The sequence below is a fragment of the Rhododendron vialii genome, chromosome 11a (genome assembly GCF_030253575.1).
Source record: "Rhododendron vialii isolate Sample 1 chromosome 11a, ASM3025357v1".
NCBI classification, from domain to species: domain Eukaryota; kingdom Viridiplantae; phylum Streptophyta; class Magnoliopsida; order Ericales; family Ericaceae; genus Rhododendron; species Rhododendron vialii.
Window position 1 is genome coordinate 13,548,238 of NC_080567.1, and position 14,384 is coordinate 13,562,621.

The 14,384-nt window shown below is 35.7% G+C and overlaps 1 protein-coding gene across 1 annotated transcript; it reads right to left on the reverse strand.

Moving 5' to 3' along the window:
- Nucleotides 1-11,227: 11,227 nt before the first annotated feature.
- On the reverse strand, nucleotides 11,228-13,431 carry LOC131308398 (protein TORNADO 2). Its single transcript, XM_058335323.1, has 2 exons — nucleotides 12,688-13,431; nucleotides 11,228-11,709 (listed from the first exon to the last, which is right to left on the reverse strand). The coding sequence occupies exons 1-2, from the start codon at nucleotides 13,183-13,185 to the stop codon at nucleotides 11,398-11,400; spliced, it is 810 nt and encodes a 269-aa protein (XP_058191306.1). The 5' UTR covers nucleotides 13,186-13,431; the 3' UTR covers nucleotides 11,228-11,397.
- Between the last annotated feature and the right edge of the window lie 953 nt (nucleotides 13,432-14,384).

Below are 14,384 nucleotides of genomic sequence, written 5' to 3' on the forward strand. Positions count from 1 at the left end.
TTTGCCCATCTTGAACCTTTTGAACCTTTTCAACCCTAGACTAGAAATTGTTTTATTATTTTCTTTTATTTTATTCTTTATCCTTTGGACGATAAATGTTAGGGGAACTATTATCCATTGGATAATAGAAACCCAATTCTTTATAATAAAAAGATTTTTGAAAGATTTGAACAAAGTACTATGATCTTTTAAAAATAAACTTTTATAATTACTTTAAAAGTACTTTTCGATTATTTTACTAATAAAAGTACCCTAGTAGCTATGGTCCATTGGACGATAACCATTAGGGTAATCTTTACCCATTGGACCGAAGCCATTCCATTATTATATTTGGTTAAGTACATATATATATATATATATATATATTACAAAGGACTTGTAGTCTTTTTAAAAAGACTTAATTTATTATTTAAAGTACTCATACCTTATTATCCCTTGGTTAATAACCGTTAGGAGATTTGTTATCCATTGGGTAATAGGTCCATCTTTCAACTATGTACTTGTCCTATTAAACTAAAATTTTGTTAAGATTCCCGGAAGTACAAAGTACTCTATTATAATAATTAAGTACTAGTACTTTTTGTATTAATTTTATGGGAGAATCTTGGATGATGTAATTTGCCTTAGTACACATGTACCCATTTATTTGTTTATTGAGAAAATCTTAGTCTTTTAAACTTCTTTGATCTTTAGTACAAAAAGTACCTATTATTTTATTTGTTGTCTTGCACATTGTAATACATATATATGTATATAGCTAGTACATGAGAGAGAGAGAGAGAGAGAGAGAGAGAGAGAGAGAGAGAGAGAGAGAGAGGAGCCAAGAGAGATAGGGAGAGGAAAGAGTGAGCCGAGAGGGAGAGAGAGGGAGAGAGAGAGGAGGAGAAAAGAAGAAGGATTTGATGTTTACCTTGACATTGATCTCCCTTGTACTTCAAATCTTTGGTGATTACTCTTCCTAGCCAAATCTTAACCCCATTGTCCTCCTTTGTACATCTTTCAATTGTTTAGCACAAGAATCTTGTACCATTGTCTCCAAATCTTCCAACAAATCTTCCAAAATCCCATCCAAGGACTAACCTAGCCATGCAAGCCTACCAAATTAGCCTCCAACCTTTCAATCAACCTTGACATGTGAAAGAAAAATGAGACTTAGAGAGAGAGAGAGAGAGAGGGGGGCCGGCCAAAGAGAGAGAGGAGGGAGAGTTTGCCTATAAATAGAAGCTCACCCCAAGCTTTGAACTCACACCTTCAACCATTGCTCCAACTTCTCTCTAGAAATTCCAAGAGTTCTTGCTTCCAAAGTTCTTGTTTTCTTATGTTCTTGAGTGTTCTTGAAAGAAACCACCAAACCACCTCCAAAACCACCACTAGATCTTTAAAGTAGCTTAGTTAAAGTTAGTAAGTTGTTTCTAGGAAAAGAAAGTACATCTCTTTTCCTTTCGAAGCAAACCGACACCGTTACGCCGCCAAATTCCAAAATCGACGACCAAATCTTCATAGCCGACTACTACCGCCAAGAAGCAAGGTAGGATCTCCTTATCTTCCATCCCAAGTAGTTATCCTTACTTACCTTCCCATGTATAGTCTTGTACCCAAACATAAGTTCATTAGGAAGTATCTTTAATCATTTCTTTTAAAGTAGATAATGTTATCTTTTGTTGGAAATGTATGAAATGCATGATGTTCATTATTAAGTGATTCAAGCATGTCAAGTAGTTTAAAATGGATGATCTTGCTAGATTGAATATTACCATGAATGATATCGTATATGAAAAAATCCCACCACGGAGTCCATGCATGAGAACGAGACACGAAAATCAAGAAAATAGGAACATGACATCTAGGGTGTGGTTTATGAAAAGGCGTGTTTTGAAGGGTATGAAATGTTTTGGAAACCGCAATGTGGCCGGACGTAATAGCCCATTGTGTGGTGTGTGTTTTGTGTGCCAATGGGAGACCGGGACGGCGAAACCATTGTGAGGATACTCGGGAGACCGGAACGGCGGAACCGAGGTTGGGTGTGTAGCTTGGTTATCCGCGTTACGGAGCCAATGCAATGTGTGCCAATGGGAGCCCGGGACGGCGGAACCATTGTGAGGATACTCGGGAGACCGAAACGGCGGAACCGAGGTTGGGTGTGTTAAAAACGAGTTTTTGAAAAGGTGATATGTTTATGAAATATGGACACGGTCTACGAGGAGTCACGTAGGAGAAACTCACAAATCTTGGACACCAACGTTGATTGTTTATCGTATCCGATTGTGTTGTTGTTAGTTAAATTGGCTAGATAAGTATGCTATGAGGAATTCTTTGACTATGTGTTGTATCGTTGTAAGTTAAGGGTTAGAGGATTTGGATTATTTCTATTGAGCGTTGTAGCTCACGGTGTTGCCTTTTTGGTGACCCTGGCCTATAATATTGGTGGCGACACCGGTATAATATGTCAGACTTCATAGATGAACAGGGTGAACTTTACACCTTGGAGGCCTTTGGAGCCGAAGAGCTAGCCCGGATGGAAGAACAAGCGGAGCAGTAGTTAGGAACCTTAGTTCCCTTCCGTTTGTAATAAAAGTACTTCTTTTAAGTTTTGTTGTAATAAAGAGCCCGACTCAGTTTCTTTTTCAATAGAATTACTTATTTAACGTACCCAAAATTCGGGGCGTTACAAGTGTATAAGGTGTTAATGAACCTTTACACATTTAACTTTATTTATATTACTCTGGAGAGTTACACATACATAAGATAGACGATGTAGGACAAACCCACTCTCTCTAATAAACACTTCCTAACAGGAGGCACCAATTGCACTCCACCCCACTTACTTGGTTTGTTTAGTTTAGTTATATAACTTTTGACATGAATGATTATCTTTCGTGAAGTTTTTGTATATTTAGCTTAAAGAATAAATATTTTCATAGCCAAATGAGAAAAAGAAATTTGAGTTAAAAAGTCGAATCATGTCGAAAAGGACAAATGAACAAATAATAAGAAAACAAACCTAATTACGGTACTTATAATGTATGAAAAATGTTTCTTTTGGGTTATTAACCTGCTATCCTTGGAAAAGGAGAAGAAAATATTGGGTTAAGGGCCTGTTTGGATGGAGTAAAAAAGGGAGGGGAAAAATAAGAGGGGGTATAAGAGAGGGGTCCACCATTTTCGCCCCCCGTTTGGCAATCCAATTTTCCCCCCATTATTTTTTACCCCCTTTTAGTTTTCCCCAGTTTTAGGAATTCCCGGGTATTAATTTTGGGCTCCCCTTGAGCTCCCCAAAAATAATCCGGGTTTAGAGGGGTATTTTGTGGACAAAAATACCCCTCGTTATCCCCTTTCTCCATCCACCATTCAACCAACTTCTACTCTCCATTCTACCTAAAATCATATTTTCCATTCAAATTTATCCAAAAACTTCTTATTTAGTTTCAAGACTCTCTTCGGATGCTCATTGAAAGGCCTTAGAGCTAAAAATTCATTATGACCATTTAAGATAAAATAATTAAAAAAATAAGATCTTCGCACCGGTTCAAACAGATTGAAAATTAGAGCACTTAATTTTTAACCATATTTTTTATAATACATCAACAATGTAAAAATTAAGGGTTCCAAATTGCAATCCGTTTGAATCGGTGGAAAGATTTTAATTTTTTGATCATTTTATCTTAAATGGTCATAATTAAATTTTGACTCTATGGCTCTCGTTGATTAGCCCTAAGAGATATTTGATTCTACGACTTTCTTAAGGCTAATCAATGAGATCCCTAGAGTCAAAATTTAATCATAACCATTTAGGATAAATTGATCAGAAAACTAAAATCTTTCCACCGGTTCAAACGGATTGAAATTTGAAACACTTAATTTTTTTTTTACAAAAATTGAATTTTATAAAAAAAAAATTGTTTAATAATAATAGTAAATTAGTTAATTTGTTAGTAGAAATAAATATTACAGCTTAAATTGTGAAAGAATAATTAAATTTGCAATTACATATAAAACGTAATACATAATAATTTAGGGACTGCACAAGGGCAAAAGGGTCATTTGATAGCTTTTTATATCATCCACCCTCCTTATACCCCCTATTAATCCTCCATCCAAATGAAATATTATTTAATCCCTATTCTCTAATACCGCATCCAAACAACCTACTATTTAATCCCCCATCTATAAACATCACATAAATGTGGGTCATCCCTTATTAACTAATACCCCTACTATCTTATCCTCCCTTATTAACTAATACCCCCAATTTTTTCCCCGCGTCCAAACGGGCCCTAAAGGTGCAAACCATTTACAGTATTAAAAAAGCCATTGTATATGATGACACTAAGGGCCCGATTGGATGCTGTTCTAACTGGGTGTATTCCACAATACACCCGGATAAGGGATGATGGGACTGATTTAGCCTGCTTTGGCAACCCAAATTCCACCTGTATTGGACTCTCCTCCTTCTTCGTGTATACACCTCAATCCGGTGTATGAGGTGCTAAATTATTGCTACCCCCTGAGCTCTCCATAATTTAGCCTGCCTAATACACCTGATTTTTGACCAAAACACCCCTCCTCATCCCCCTCCCCAACAGCTCTCTTTCTTTGTTAACAGAGAAGAAGAAGAAGAAACTGATCAAAAAAAAAAAGAGAGAAGAAGAAGAAGAAGAGGAGATCACCACCACACCTACACAAAAACACACACACAAACCATCAGAACCACCACAAACCGCCACCACCAGAAACCCCCAATTTCGAATTTCAAACCCTAAATTTCCGAGTGATGAACAGTGAAAAGAAAGACGAAGAAGAAGAAGATGAACATCAATATCAGATCGGAGAGAGAGAGAGAGAGAGAGAGAGAAAGAGAGGGAGGGAGGGATGTTCACCATGATCGGAGAGCAGCAGCAGCAGCAGCAGCTTCTTCTTCCTCTTCTCCCTCGAGCTCTTCTGCCGTTCTCTCTCTCTCTCTCTCTCTCTCTCTCTCTCTCTTAAAAGGGCGACTCTCTCTCTCTCTTAAAAGGGCGACTCTCTCTCTCTCTCTCTCTCTCTCTCTCAAACCGGCGATAAAAACATAGAAGAGAAAAAGGAAAAATGATTTGGTGCATGTGTGAGCCGTGTGCACATGTATAAAAACAAAGAAGAGAAAAATAATTTGGTTCATGTGGGATTATTGCTTAATTATGAAAAAATAATACTAATAATTGACAAATAAAATAACTTATAACAAAAAATTAATTCAAGTTAACATTTGTACATTTCATATTAAACAAACCACAAATTGAATTAAATACAATTGAAATTGATTTTTTATTATTTATAAATATTAAATTAATGAATAATCTAATTTCATATTGCATAAGGGCAAATGAGTCATTTAACAGCTTTTTACATCATACATCATTCCTTATACCACCAATTTATCTTTCATCCAAATCAAGTATTATTTTATTCCCCATCTATAAATGTCACATCAATGTGGGTCATCCCTTCTTAACTAATACCCCTTACTATCTTATCCCCCTTCATAAATAATGCACCCAAAACTTATACGTCATCCAATCGGGCCTTATAGGCCTTGATTGGATGCAGCTAAAGGAAGGGGCCATAAGTTATTCAGGGAAACGAGAGCATGATGTGACATATTTGCCATGGTTCGGCAAACAACCTCATACCCGGATGAATTGGTCCGAAATCACTGTTGGGATGATTTTATCCTATGGATGGCCTTTGACCTATCCATAAGTTATCTGGGCGGATGAAGGCCTCCTCATCCTCCTTCCCTTCCATTTTAACTACAAAATAATCGTATCCTCCATTTATTCTTCATCCAAATCAAGTATTATTTTATCATTTTTTTTGTAATCTCATTCAAACCAACTATCTTTTTTTTCACCCTTCATAAAAGTCACATCAATATGGATTCACTCTCCATAAATAATATCCCATGCTATCTTATTCCTCTCTATATTTAATCCACACAAAACAACTGTGTTTGTTAGTCTAAAAACATGTTTTTTTAAGTCCCACAAATGTTGTCCATCTAGTCACATCAATGTGCAAAAGATAGTAATTTTTCTTTCTTGCCCTTCTTTTTATATGTAGTCACATCGATATTTAAAATTTTACTTTTGAGATAAATTTTTTATTGAAGGGCAAAAAAAAAAAATTTATCTTACAAAAGCAATATTATTTTGTCTCCTTAATAAGTTGAAATCCCCAAAATGAACTAACAAAGGTGGATGGAGGGAGTGAGTTTTATAGTTTGTGGGCATGGAACATTGATCCAATCTTTTATCTTGATCTTGAATTAATCATCTTGTCCGTATAAGGGCTGTAACGACCCGGATTTTTGATTCAATTTTTTTTCCCTAAATATAATATTATTAGAATTATTTTTCTTAATGCAATTCTTTTTAAAAAAAAATACAATTATCCATGCAATATATATATATGCATTCTTTTAAATTTTTTCTACATACACATGCGTGTATGTACACTCCTCCCTCACCTCAAACTCTTTCCGTCTCTCCGTCTCCTACTCAGTCTCTACTTCCTCCCTAACCCTTAAATCAAGTTAAATTCGTCCATTCCAAATCCCATGAACCCAACCCCATTAAATTCACTCTTATTCTCTTCCACCAAAATTCTCGTATAAATACCCCACCCCATTGACCTACGAAATTTACACCACAAATATTTCCCACGCCCCACCAGTCCAAAAGAGAGAGAAAACCAAGTTCCAATCCATGGAGTTTTAGAGAGAGAAAGAAAGAGAGAGAAAAGTGGGTTTCGTACCAAGACCCGACCGAAATCCAATTCGATCGTTCCAAACATCGTCCAATTCGATCCCACGGTCTCCCGATCAAAAAAATCCGAAGTCTTCTTCCCCAAAATTCAAGATTCGTTTTTAAATCAATTCGATCCGATTAAAGGTATTATAATTTATTCCAACCTCTTCTCTAAGTATATTAATGTGCTAAGATGTTAGTTTTTATGACTAGAACAAAAAAGAATCGAGATTGGCATTCAACGAACGAAACCCAAATTTTCCAAAAAAACAAAAAAAACACTGCGCACTGTTTGTCGCCGCGCTTGCTGATCATGTTTTTTTTTTCTTTTCCTTTGGAACTGTTCACCGCTGGAAGTTTTAGAAAAATTGACACTGTAATTACACTTATCCCCCTGCTCTTTTTAAATGTAATGTTTCAGCCCAGATCATTAAATGTAATTGGTTATCTTATTGCAGTTACACCCTTGAGGTTGTTTAGTATAGAAATTTGGCCTAATTGAGTTATAGACTTAAAACAATTAGGCCCTTAGGTTACTTAATTGTCCAGTTCGACCCCATCGTTATATTATCACTAATATGTTAATTTAAAATTCATAAAAAAATAAGCCTAGAGTTACTAGTAATTGTACAAAATTATTTTTCTTTATTAATAAAGATTTCTGTTAATAATATTTACTTCTTGACCATATAAGATTAAGGGCAATGGCCCGTTCATAATAAGTTGCGTGATTACATTGTTTATTAATTGTTTTAATTATTATTGATTTGTTGTATATTGCATCGATACTTGATTTGAGTGCTAGATTGGACCCTAGAGACATGGGGTGGTATGCGAATAGAATTCACTTAGACGGTGCTAAGTAATGGATGAATTGAAAAGTTTTATTTCTAGATTGCCTGCAGGCGTGATGTTGAGATTTGTGATGAGATTGAAACTGGTGTGTGTCCAGTGATGAACTGATAAACTAGCGTGTGTCCAGTGATGAATTGATAAACTGGCGTGTGTCCAGAACTGGCGTGTGTCCAGTGTTGAATTGATAAACTGGCGTGTGTCCAGCGATGATGGTGAAGTGGTATATAAGATAGGCGAACCCTAGTTGTGATTCAGGCATGATAAGCTTTCCCCTTGTTGTAGTTATTGGGATACATACTCGGTACATAACTTAGGTGTATCTGCGATAGCAAAGGGAAGTGACCTCATGGGACCGAGCATGGCTAGCGGTTGAGGGAGGAAAGATCTCGCGGAGAGATCTTAGATTTCACATTAGGTTATGGATAGTAATGAACTGGCTTATGTGGAGAATATTTGTTTGGCTTTTTCAATTCAATATTATCTTGTTACCTGCTAACTGTAAAATAAGAGGGGTGGTTGGGTTGGATTATTCTACTGGGTGATTTATCACTCACGGATACGTCTGTATCCTGGCAAATCGTTTGCTTCGGCGATCAATTTGCCAGTGGGCGCAGGATTCAATGGAGAGGATTCAAAGATGTTGCAGTTCAACACGGAAAGAATATCAAGAACGAAGATCGAGTATGTTTCGGATTTGTATCAAGCCTAGAGTCAGCTCTGAAATTAATGTATTTTGAATTAGTAAATTTATCTTGTGACTGTAATAGCTAAACTTTATTTTGAAAAATTATATTTATTTAGCAAATTTTCTTAAAATTTTATTTTATTTTGCTTCCAAAAAGTCGGGGCGTTACAAGGGCAAAATTTGGAAAGAATATCAGCACAGACATTCCTATACATTAGTTGCACACAGATAGATTTTGGGCCTATCTTAGGTTCTAGGAAAATGATCGGATCCGTTCATTTCGTTTAAAATGTGTAGTTTAAAGCGGTTGCAAAAAATTAGCTCAACCAGGAATTGGTTAGAGTGCTTACAAAATATCCAACTTTGTTTCAGAATCCAAGCCTAGATTCTGAAGCAAAGTTTGATGTTTCGTAAGTGGCCTTACTGATATCCGGTTGAGGTCATTTTTTGTAGGAACCTAAACTAAACATTTTGAAACCGGAGACGGACCCAAATTTGTCTGTGCGCTCCTGCTGTGCATGAAAGTTTGTACCTGTAGCAGCTCTCGGCAAAATTATATGCTCTGTGGTGTTGTGTATATGCACAGAGCCGGCTTTGAGCTAAAGTTAGTGTTGCGGTCACTTTAGATCTCCAAAGGCCCTATTTTTAACTTTCGCTTTAAGCCCCTGAAAAGTCAGGGCCGACTTTGTGTGCATTATAAAATGACAAGATCAATTTCTTGCCATAGTACAATATGTAGTCATGCTATTCACATAGCAACTGTGCACAGATTGACGTTTGGGGTCCACTTTGGGTCCTACAAAAACGATCCGATCCATTCATTAAATGTAAAACATTTTTTTGAGGGACTTGGTGAAAAATCAGCTCAATCCGATACCTATAGGTACTCGATCCAATTATCTAAATTTTCATTTAGATTTCATGATAATGAAAAGTTAAATTTTCGTTTAAGTTTTTGAAAAAAGGACTATCATTTTGGAACAATCCAAAATGAAATAATGAACTCTCAATTTAGAACGGAGGAAGAATATTTTTTCCAGAAAGATGTACGAAAGATTGTTCATAACTCGTTAGTTTTGGTGATACTAAATTCTTCATGATCAAAGATTAAAAATCTACACGATACATTTCCCCTTCAGAGTACATAGAGTTGGATACTTATCTTGAACCAACTAATCCAAAAATATAATTGACCAGGGTAGGTCAAAGAAACTTCACTCAGAGGAGCCAAGATGGTTACGTAGGAATGTAAACTATCTGAACAATGTATGAGAAAAATGCTAATTGAGTACTCTTTTCGTCCCAATTTGTTGCGCTTATTTTGACTTTCACGTAATTTAAAGAAAGATCATAATTACATTGACTTTGTGTCAATTTTATCATTTTACCCTTTTGTAACTTATGACTTTTTGACCCTCCATCCCACTTTGTTGTGTCTGTTTTCTTGTTTGGACGTCTCAAAAAATTGTCTATATCTCTTAATTTTTAATATTTTATATATTAAATATGAATTTTGTTTGATAGATCTCAATTAATTCTTTTAAACAAAATTTTTGAAATCATAAAAAGTATTATAGATTATGAGATATAGACAATTTTTTATGAGGTGTCAAAAAGGAAACAAATACAACAAAGTGGGACGGAGGGAGTAACTTTCTTTTCATGTCATTAATTTGCTCAACTATTTTTTCAAATCAAGTTCAAAATTTGAATTTGGGAGGGAAAAATGAGAGGTAAAATGGCAATATAGACATTCAAAATTGGAAAGTTTTCAAACAAGTACATCATTTTGCGACATCCCAAAAATAAATAAGGCACAACAAAATGAGACGGGAGAGTAGTTTTACAGGGGACCAATCAGCATAAACAAAAATAACTTATACTCTACTTGAAAATTTTTTAAGTCAATGCCGCGTCAAGTGACCTTGCATTGTTTGGATTACGTTTTGAAAAAAAAATTCAAACTCAAAAAATACTCATTACTATACTATTTTCAATCATTATTCTCATTTCTTTCTTCTTTTTTCAATCATTATCCTCATTTCTCTCTCTCTATCTCTCTTCACTCATTATCCACATCTCAAATTATTATCCTAATTTCTCTTTCCACTTATTATCCGAAAACCAAACTAATTTTTTTTTAAAACACCATCCATCCAAACAAGTCTGTCATTGTGGCTTCACACTTCAGTCATTTTATAATAAGATTATTAAAATTATTTTCACCGGCATAGATAGATGTATCAAATTTGGATTTGTAAAATGAATGGTCATGAATAGTTTAACTAACAAGATCAGACCGTTCATTTTATGAATTAAAATTCAACTTTTAATTGAATTATCGATGCTTGATCAAGTTGATTTTTTCCGCAAATGTACTACTTAGTGGGTCTTACAAGATGAACGATCCAAATTTATAACATTAAACGCACGACAAGAACCACAACGGCTGTGGTTGAAAACTCAATGCTAACAAAAAGGATTTAATAGCTTTTATAATTAATTCACGGATACTAGGTTGTATTACTACTTGAAGGTGATCGAAAAAATAAAATAAAATGTGTGTTGTGTTTAAATACGTGCACCATGTAATCTAATGGTACTCCCTCCATGTCATAATACTTGTTCGATCTGCAAAATGAGGGTGTAAAAATAATATAAGTTTTGCAAGGAAAATTTAAATTATTTTCAACAACTCACTAAATATCGATGAGTTTTTTTAATTTATGAAAAAAAAATTAATTTGTTTTGAAGAAACGCATTATATTTGAGTTTTCCTTTTACAGACCGAAGAAATTTTTTGAGACGGAGTACTATTTTTTAGAGTCAAAGCAAATTCATAACTTTCGGTGCCCTCCTCAAATCACGTTCATCCCACTTTTTCCCTGCACAATAGTACTCCATCTCATCAGCTAAGCACAATACCTTTTACCACCAAATGAGCATCAAAACACGGAAAGCATCTTCTTTTACAATAGTCTAAAAAACAAAGAAAAATGTCCAATGCCACCCCAAAAACTAGCACTCTATGATTTACCAAAACACCACCAAGCCACCACTACTACGTCTCATTGCTGATCATGTATAACCCTGCTGGTATTTCCTGAACAAATCTTCAGTCTTAGCATTCCTAAACGCACAACACCCAATCAAATACACCGAAATCAGAGCCACAAGCGTTACGATCATCACGATATCGGCTCTCCTCCATTCCTTCCTCAGATTAGCCAGCAACCCGGCTTTGCACGAGTCGCACGAGTAGCACAGCTGCGTCTGGTCGTTGCTCCACTGGAGACAATCCATGTCCGCCGCGTTGTTTATGGGACTTATCCAGTACGTCGGGTTCACGAATGTGTACCCGCATTGGGTTGGGGGCTTACAGCATCCCGACTGCAAAGAATAAAGAGTTAAATAAAAGAAAGAAAGAAAGATGAGGAATATATAGGAAAGAAGCTATCACTAACGTTGTTCAAGAATATCTTTACTGCATTGATTAGCACTTGTTTTATTCTTGATTCTTGGAAACTCAGAAAACCTACTTGGACATGGACATCACTCCAAGAACAATTGAGAGCATATTAATCAGCAACGCTATAAGTTATGCTTTGTATGAAATGCAAAAAAAAGAAGATGTTATGGAGTGTGGACCCCGATAGTTAATACACTCTTCATCCTATTTTGTTTGTTCACTATTTATTTTGTCTTTTTTTATGTCTATTGCCTATATCTTTTAATATGTATCTTAAAAAAGGATTTTGATTTTTGTGCTTCACTTTTCACTGATAGCGTTTCACTTTGTTCATGAAATTACTAATAACTTCACGTTAAAGTGGAGTGCCATCAGTAAAAAGTGGAGCTCGAAAATCGATTTCCCTTAAAAAATATGTAATATGAAACTTATTTGATAAATTTCAATTTGTTCAATAAGACAAAGTCATGTTGAAATCATAAAAAAAATATTATAAATTGAAAGATATAGATAATGACACAAAAGATACAAAAGAAATAATGGGCAAACAAAATGTGACGTAGGTAGTAGTATTTTTCTTCGAGATAATGATACAGTTGTAACCCACTTTTGCAATAAGTGAACTAGATTCATTCTAGTTGTGACTCATGCTGTTAAATTAGAAACTTTACAATATAAGAATTTTTTCACCATTACACGTACTCGATATTTTTATTTAATAAACCAAAGTAAAAGTGAACTTCTCTATTGAAGTTTTACATCCATGTATATCATACTCTATCCAGATGAAACAAACCAAGAACAACTAGTATATATTATTGGCCATCCCGATTTCAATTTTTTTGACAAGGGTCTATACAAACAAGTGGGAAAAAAAAGGAAGGAGTTAATTAATTTACCTGTAAGGGGGTAAGATGTGCATTAAAGAAATCCTGAGCCATCCGATAACTCTGGTTCAACTCAGCACACATACTTGTCGAGCTAAGGCAACTCCTGATCCGATCCCACTTATAAGATCTCTGAACCCTCCTTCGAAGCCACCCGGAGAAGTCATCCAGCCGGTATTCCAAGTAAGCCCGGCTCGGTTCAATGTGCCCCGAACCCCTTATCGTGACCATATAAACAAAAACCACCAAAACAACAAGTAACACGATAAGCAGTAACATGGCAACGAGGTAGAAAACGAGAAGCCACGGGATTCGCCAAAACCCTCCAATAAAGCCGGCTAAGGCGACAATCAAGATCAATATGCCTAAAATGATGACAGGCCATTGTAGGATTTTTACACACGAATTGTCTTGCTCAGTGGCTAACCAGATTCCGGCACCGATGATTGGGATTGATAGGAGCATGGCCACGAAATTGATAGCTCCGATGACATTGTTGCTTAGGGCCATTTCAGATGAAGATGGAAAATTTTATGAGGATTTTTTTGGGGGGTTATTTGAGAAGAGACTAGAGTGAGGAGAGATGTTGGAAAAGGGACATGGTAGTGCCTTTTTTTTGTTCCTTACCTTGGAGCCATGAAAGCTACTAAAGCAATTTTTATATGATTCACTTTTTTTAACGCGTGGTTCTATGATTTGGTTCAAATTTCCAATCACTTTAGGACTTTCGTTCAACTTTATGAAAGGTTACAGCTGGGCTTGCATTGCAATGAAAAGAAGAGAATAGAAAAGAAAAGAAAATTGAAGAAAATCATGTTGAGAAAAACAGCTAGCATGTTACCGTGCACTTCCATGTAATTAATGACTCTCGGTTTGCTTTTTTTTTGTTTGTTGTGTTTAGTCTTTTTTTTGTTTTGTTTTTGGTAATGCAAGGTGTGTTAGGCTAGCTAGTTTGCGCATATCTCGGACTAATTCCTACAGTCCCTCCTATAGCGTATCACACGCTTATGCGTGGAGTGAGATGGCCCCAAGAGTTATTGGCAATTAATGAGAATTAAACCTGAGCAAAGGCGCGCGGAAACAAGAATCTAATCTGCACTGGGCTAACCCAAAATTTAATAGATTTATATATGAACAAAAAAGAGTTTTATAAACGTACACTGTTCAAGTGGAACCTTACTGAAGTTGTGCTTTACATTATTTTAGTGTAGAAATATTTTATTATCGAATCTGAGTCGATATTTTCAACAAGTTTTCTTTCAGTTAAGATAATCATATATGATGAGTACTTGGGCTACAAAAAGAAAATGAGGTGGTCTAAAACTGATTGGACTAAAATCTAAAATTTTACATAATTAAGTAAATATAGGAGAAACAAGAGAAATTGGGGTTGGAGTATTTCTGATGGGTATTTTCAGAAGGGGGTGGGGGGGGTGTGTGTGTGTGTGTGTGTGTGTGTGTGTAGGGGGACACGAGAAGAGATTGAATAGGCAGTTGAGTGTGGGAGGATATACAAGGGTGGAGGTGATGGAGTGTGGGAGAGAAGTGGAGAATTAGTTTCAATAGAATTTTAGTGAGGGTTTTAAGGGTTTGGCTAGGAAGGAAGGAGTGCAATTTTGTTCACCCTCCTTAAAAGAGGGTGAACATTGTCCTCATTCCTATTGGTTGAAATAGTGTGGATTTCACCATAAAATGATGTCATGTTTACG